This window comes from Poecilia latipinna, unplaced genomic scaffold (genome assembly GCF_001443285.1).
Source record: "Poecilia latipinna isolate Pla-1442-1.1 unplaced genomic scaffold, P_latipinna-1.0 Scaffold1126, whole genome shotgun sequence".
Taxonomy (NCBI): Eukaryota; Metazoa; Chordata; class Actinopteri; order Cyprinodontiformes; family Poeciliidae; genus Poecilia; species Poecilia latipinna.
The window spans coordinates 137,147-144,891 of NW_015113742.1; the positions used below are offsets into that span (position 1 = coordinate 137,147).

The 7,745-nt window shown below is 37.6% G+C and overlaps 1 protein-coding gene across 2 annotated transcripts in view; it reads right to left on the bottom strand.

The window, feature by feature from the left end:
• Window positions 1-3,866: 3,866 nt before the first annotated feature.
• Window positions 3,867-7,745, bottom strand: part of LOC106959869 (chloride channel CLIC-like protein 1) — a 9,807-nt gene continuing 5,928 nt past the window's right edge. For both annotated transcript variants that reach the window (XM_015052697.1, XM_015052696.1), the window contains 3 exons: window positions 7,232-7,378; window positions 6,528-7,142; window positions 3,867-4,513 (listed from right to left, as the gene is read on the bottom strand). In XM_015052697.1, coding sequence (XP_014908183.1) covers window positions 4,409-4,513; window positions 6,528-7,142; window positions 7,232-7,378 — 867 coding nt within the window. In that variant the 3' untranslated portion in view covers window positions 3,867-4,408. The remainder of the gene's footprint in view (window positions 4,514-6,527; window positions 7,143-7,231; window positions 7,379-7,745) is intronic.

The window sequence follows — 7,745 nt, forward strand, 5'->3', positions numbered from 1 at the left end:
TTTCTTGCTGAAAAGTTAATTACAAGTTGGTTTTGTCTCATTTCAAGTGAGTTAAGATATTTGCACTAGAAACTAAACTATAAATACTTGGTAAGATTTTGTGTTTTTGCAATGTGCAATTTGACCCCAGAACATTACAACACAAAAAATACAGCATAAAAGAATCCATAAAATCCTGACTTACCTCAGTAGCTCTGTATATTTCACTCAAGAGCCTGCCAAGAAACCTCTTCAACACTAAATCACACTGCAGTTTTGGTTTTGCCACCACCTTCATAAGATAAATCAAAGTACTTAGAAAACAGAACTTTCTCAGTTCATCTTGACCACTGTTGTTCTGGGGACCTCCAAAGCTCAATTTTAGGTCTTATTTTGTTTATTTTATATTTATTGCCTCTTGGTCAAATTTTTAGCATTTCATTTGACTGCTTTGCAGATGAAGTCCAGATTCATATCCCCCTAAATATGATAATTGGTCAAATCTGAATCAGCTGGAATTAATAGATTGTTTAGCTAAATCATGGATGGACCTAAATTTTCTTCTCCTCAATCACAACAAAACTCAAGTCTAATTGGCAAAAAAAATGTTACTCAAAATTTTAACTCAGGATTAGCTCCATGTTGTCTGTTAGGGATCTTGGTGTTTCATTTGATAGCTGTTTAGAATTAGTCAAAAAACTTAGTTCAGTTGTTAAATCAAGTTTTTACCACCTGTAGCTTTTAGCAATGCTGAAGCCTTATTTTTGTTTTTTGAAGGAATTATCTGTACCATTATTACATTGCAATTGGATTATTGTAATTCTTTATATAAAGGCGTGGATAAATCCTTAACACAGTGTCTTCACATGATCCTGAATGCAGCAGATCGGCTTCTTCCTCCCCGTTTGATGCCCCAAGTGCCCTTTTTTGAGTTTAAGTTCATTTTGGTATCTGAACTGATAAAGTTTGTTGATTTATCTGAAGCACCAAATGAGTCACACAGATATTTAACAGCCATGAATATCATGACATACAGATTTATAAAATCCAACAGTTTTAATATAAAAAAATCTACTAACCTCAAAGGGATTCCACATTATTTCCTGTCAAATAGAACAAAATCAACATCTGATTTTAGTCAGACTTCTTTACATCAGGTATGTATCAGGTGTGTCTTTTCTGAAAACAGCTACACTCACTAGCAAACAAGTTTGCGGGGGAAGATATCTGTCTATAATGGGAAGGGTAGGAGCCTTCATTCTACATGACGATATGCATGTAGAATGCGTATCCCACAACGAATTATCTAGCTGAGTGGCTGACACTAATCTCTACTCATAAAAGGAGGAATGCAAGTTGCCATTTAATTTATCTCTCCTGTTAAAAAGGTACAGATTTTAGGATTGCAGAAAGGAAATTAAAATCAATTAGTAGTCCAATCCCAGTTCTTTAGATTGTTTGGCACCATGCTAAGCATCAAGTCAGAAGTAGTCAGAAGTTCATATTAATTTATGGAGACAGATTAGAAATTCCAATGGTTTGGAAACATTGGAATCTATTATCTCTCTAGATCAGCTATCGTTAATGTGTTTGTTCAGATCTAATTAGTTCCTAATGAGTTATAGATGTCTTTTTCAGAGATCCAAATTACTCGAAACAAATGTCATATTTGAGCATAAAACATATCAGGATACCTGGTTTTTTAAAATACAACAGATTTAATATAAATATAAAACATCTACTAACCTCAGAAGGTTCCCAGCCACACACAATCCTGTTGAATTGAACAAAGTGAAAATCTGACCTGAGTCAAGGTGCTTTACATCAGGTGTGGTTTCTCAAACAGCAGCTATGCTTGCTGGCAAACAGAATTGGGAGGGAACATACCTGGCTGTAATGGGAAGGGTAGAAACCTTGAATCTACATAATGACACGTCACCTGAACAAGTTAGCAGAACCACTCATGCTAACTTATTAATTGTGCTTCTCAAAATAGGAGGATAATGCAGGTTTGCCAAGCAATTCATATATCTCATATGCTGAGAAAGGTGCAGATTTTAAGATTGCAAAGGAGATATTAGGCTCAATATTGTTAGTATTCAAATCCCAGTTCTTTACAATCCTTGGTACCATCCTGAGCATCAAGTCAAAGGTGGTGTCAGTGTTAAGCTAATAACCCCAAAGCAAAAAGGGTTAATGTGCACACTTACATTCTGGCAGAAGACATGGATGTATAGTTTGGAAGGTGTGTCAGAGTACTGTATGGATTTAGGCATCTTGATGTTGATTGACAGAAAGCAGTTAAGTTTGATCAAACATAACAGCAAACAAAATTGCCCTGTTAAGGAATTCACTTCCTTAACTTGTGAATTGTAAGATGTTTGCTTTGAGTATCCAAATGTAGAAAGTCATACTCTGTGACTGCACTTAAGATGTTTGAAATAATTTCTTATTACAACTGTGCATTACTGGCAAAATAAGAAACATCCAGACTCACAATGATGCCCCAAAACAAGCCCATATGTATGTCACTTTTGCGCTAAACCAATGGTGCCTAAACCCATTTCGCTACCATCCTACTACTTTTAGATGCAACTTCTCTTCAACTCACCTGAATCAAAACATGTTAATAAGGAAATTCAGCTTGTTAAAGAAGGTGCTATGGAGCAGAAATACATCAAAATGTTGCTGGACAGTGGCCCTTGAAGACTGGACATGGGCACCCGTAGGCTAAACTATGGTGATTGTAATATTTTCCCGCTATGCTGAAATCTTTGTGCTCTACATAACGATTTAAATAGATTTACATATCTATTTAAAAAAAACACTGTTATGTCAATAATTTGTGGTGCATCGCTACTGTAAGTAGTCTTCAACAACGACTCAGTGGCCACGTGAAACTCTTATCTACACTAGAAAGGCACACAAAACCAATATTTGCAACATTCATTTTCTCATAGAAATTGCTATTTGCACCAACCCCACTGCACTCCAGATCATTTCTACACTATTTTTGCAAGTCCTAAGGACTGTTAAAAGAACCACACATGGGCCTGACCGACAGTAACCATTTTCTGGTGTCACAGAGGAAAAATGTTATTCACACCTAAGCCATGGTTTTCGAGCCATGGTTTTTCATTTCACTAACACAAATAGGGTTCAGAAAGAGAAAGGAAACAAAACTTAGAACCTTTCTCAGGAAATGGAAACCTTAAGCATTTGTAGAAATGAAAGGATGTAAATGGCACATACCAGCAGAGTGAATGACGGTAACATAAACTTGTATTTCTTGCTTGTTCAGGGCCTGCATTTCTAAAATTGGACGTACTGTGCAATACCTCAAATACTTGTTTTGAGTCCTGTGTAGAACATGTTGATGAATTCCTCTTTTCAACATTGGATTACTGTCTGTCACAGTATGAAAGTGCAACTTGAAGATTAAATTATAGCCGGTATCAGGACGTCAAACTCCCTTCAAAAGGTCCCTGGCTTATTAAAAATATAGCCATGTGTTTTGATAAAGTGAACATTTGGATTATTTTCCAACAAAAAAATATTAGGTGTAGATTGCATAGAAATATATTTTATTTTTTAAATATCTTAAAGTTTCACTTTAAATTCAACCATATTTGTGCCTCAAGGAGGCGAATATATTTGCCAAAGGTTGCGCCCAAAATGGAAAACAATGTGAAACTCTGATCAACTATGAAAGTGAACAATAATTTACATCTAATTTACATTTTCTATATTGCTCTCAACAATTTGTTCAATTATAAATAGACTGCAGAAAATGATTTAATGTTTGTAAACTGTTGAGTTTTCATCCATTTTCCACCACTTAGGTTTTTTTTTAAGCATTTTAGTATTTTATGTGCTGATTTTTTTTAAAATAAAACTCACCTTTCATTTCCCTCCACCTAGTTTTTCTTAATCATTCTAATGCAAACATTTATTCTTTCTTCAAAATATTCAACTTGATACTTAGTACAATGCCACCATTTGAACCTTCAAACACAATACACATCCAAAAAATATTAACTTTATTTGCATAAAGATTGGATTCATCAATTAAAAAACACATTTATTTGGAAGTTCCATTAAAAATAAAAATCTGATATTACTCTTAAACTTTAGTAGTATCATTATTATCCAGCTGTAAAACAACAGCACAGCTCTGAAATTCCCATCATCCTGATGCTGTTGAAGAAAGGCTGCGGTGTAACTCAGTGATCTGCTCTTTTTACCTTAAAAGACAAAGTAAAACCGTACAAAGACACAAGCAGCCATTCAACAAATGTGAGCACAAAGCAGAAAATGAACTGTACAGTTGAATAAATATCCACAGTCCAACATTTATAAGCCATTTGCTCTACGACCAAATAGCACCAGTCACTGATGGTATAAAACTTGCTGTTTTGATCAGCAGTATTTATTCTGCTGCTGCTGGATTTGTCTCCTGAACAGGAACTCCAACCGTCTCTATTCCCGTCTGTGATATCGAGTGGGTCTGTTCTTCTCCTGAGGCTCCTGGATCCTGCAGGGACAAGATTGACATTTAAGTTTTACACACAGCTTATGTATGCGTTGGCCTAATGGAGACACTTTTTCTGCTCCGAATAAACGCCACCACTTGTCTTTGGAAAACACATCTCTAACTCCATCATCCCCAATGCTGGGATGCCTCAAGGGTGTGTGCCCAGTCCACTGCCGTTTATGCTGTTATCATATTAACTTTGATTCACATAGTCATTAATTTTTTTTGTGATACTATAGTAGTTTACATTAATCCATCATTCCCATAAAACAGCCAAAGGGAGAAACTCAAAAAGCTACAGGGCTGGTGCAGACCACAACAGGTTCTCCCATGATTCATCCAAAATGTTGAAATTGGCTCTGATTGATGTAGCCAAATCTCACCGTTTTGTTCGCACCGAGGCATGACGCAACGCCAGGCCTGGGTTAAACTATTTCGCTCAGAGCTCTGTGTGATGTGTTGTGTGATTGTTCAAAGGTTTGTGGCCACATTTTATGCAGAAATGCACTAGGACAGCAATGCTAATATTTGCTTCAACTTGTCCACTTCCACTATCTGTTTGAATTCTTTTGAGGAGCATTGATCTGGCACAGCAAGGAATTATAGTTATACGTGCAATTTTTCAATGAACAACTACAAAGACTGTCATGTGGGTAAAACTCATGGATGGAAATTGCAATGCTGTTGTCAAGGGATGCAGCTGTCTGAAAATAGATGTGGCACTTTCTTGGTGTCTAGTTTGTGAAAGCAAAACGGCAGATGCAGAGAGGGAGGGGGAAGTCCAGCGGGTAGGAGCTGACGTATACTGAAGGTGGTCTGCGCTGTTGCATGAAAGTTGTGTGGAAATACAAATTTCATGCAACCATTTGAGTGTGTGTCGACTGCTCAGCTTTTGGATGAGGTACAGGAGACCTTATGATGCTCAGTGAGGATAAAATACACAAGATGATATCAGACGACTGGAGTTAAAGATCTGTTTACCAGCAGGACACTTTCAGAAGGAAGAGTGAATAAGCCTCTAAAAGTTTACATCTCTGATGACCTCATGTGGTGGAACAACAGCACTGCAATATTGAAACAAACCAAGAGGCCTTTCTGAGAAAACTAAAAACAAACATCACTATGAACCAGCATCTTCCCCCCAGATGCAATATGCCAGATAAGAAGCACATGTAGAAGATAATGAAGGAGCTTTCAGCAAACACCTGATAGGTTTCCCCCAGAAAACTTGCTAAGCCTGGTGGTTGGGTGCTGGGGCAGTCATTCATCCAGCGGCTGGTTGTTGTTTTGAGTTAAAAGATGTTTCAAGTTGACAGGAAATTTGAAAATATCACTTGATGATCATGTGTTATTGAAAGACTGTTAGATTAATATCTGAACACCAACTATAAAGTCTTAAAAAATGCAAACATTTTATTAATATTGCTGTTATGGCTGGTAACCTATATTTATCAATATTGTTTTTGTTAGTAAATATATTTCAGTATTTCAACACACTGAAAAAATGACCACACCAGTGACACTAACTCTCTTCTTCAGTGAAACACATAACAATCCTGCACTGCATCACTATCACATGAAACAAACAAACACAACATGGCCAACCCCCCTCGCAAAACACTACACAAAAGTCAATCATATAGAAATAAACATTGGCCACTAATGTCAAAATGTTATTACGTATCGGATCGACACAGATGTTAAAATGACCAACACCGGCTGATCTTAATCCTAATGTGGATATGCATTTAAAAATAAATCTAAGAATTGAATTCTAAACACATTCACTAACATGTCATAACATTTAGCAAGCAGAAACACAGATTTTAAAGCAACAAAAAACTCCCAAAAACTCAGGTCTTTACCAGTTTATGTTGCAGTTATTATTCGGCCTCCTGTTTGTGCATGCATGGCACTGCAGCAGTGAAACCACACTCACAATTGAAAGGACACTTAAAAACTATGATAAATCTTCTAATCTGAACTAGTTTGATGCAAATTAAAAACAACTCACCTGAACATCAGTCTGTGAAGGCTGTATGTCTGCTGGCTGGGGTGACTTTACTGCAACATCTTTTCTGGGTTCATCTTTAGAACCTGTCTGCTTTGTTTGTATCTGTTTCTTCTTTGCTTGTGATGAATTTGATTCAGTTTGTTGGTTTTTTGGTTGGTCCTTTTGAGCAGCAGCATTTTCTTTTCTTACCTCCTCCGGGGCCTCCTGCTGGTCTTCAGACCCCGAGTTAGCAGAAGCGTTCTCCACTTCAAGCCTTTCCTCATGCTGCTCACCATCTAGTTCATCCTCGCTGAACCGAGGGTCTGCAGCTTTTAGAGTCTCCACACCGATTGGTGCTTTTTCCTCCTTGACCCTGTTGGGTCGTCTGCAGTGAATGTGGTTCCTGTCCAACCTCGCATTATCGCCTTGCTGCCGTGGGATGTGCTGTTGAGCAATTGCAAGTGGAGGTGCGTGAGCAGGTGCGTCTCCTCCAGCCAGGTAGTCACGGTTCTCAATCCTGGGAGGAGGACGCTGGTTATGCTCCAGCTCTGCAGGAGGTGGATCCCTGCGAGGGCGGCGAAAAGGCGCCATGATGCCATGCTGAAAGGCTGCGTGCACACTTCCATACATGACCACCTGGGCGAGAGTCAAACATACCCGTCAAAAGATCCATCGCCTTTACCTTTCACCTTATTTCGTTACTAAGTGTGATGACGTGTGCTTACCAAAATAGAAAGCACAATAGTGATGAGGACTGGGATCTGCAGCGTAACCGGGAGATCTTTGAGGAGTTCCCTGAGGAACTCACTGATTCCCTGCCCAAAATGCTTCAGCGGCTCTGTGATGAAGGTTGTGATGGTGACTGAAATAGCCTAAAAAAATAAATAAATAAAGTAATTAAGGATTAAACATTATAATAACGCAAGTGAAAGTTGATGTTTAACAACAAGTAAAACAACAACAGAAAAAACATTTTAACATGAAAATAACTTTCATTAGTAGCTGGATAAAATGTTCAAAGTCAGACATCTATGTCTGCAGTTAACTCAAAGCAGGAATACAAAAACACGATTTAGCTAAGTATATACTGAACACAACAACATTCACCAACATTATTGCATGTTTTTGCCGTCTACTTTTATTGAATGCTATTTTTTACTTGTCTGGTATTAAGCTTTTTAGGTGATCTCAAACATTTAAGTGAGGCAAAAAAAAAAAAAAAAAAAAAAAACCTGCAGG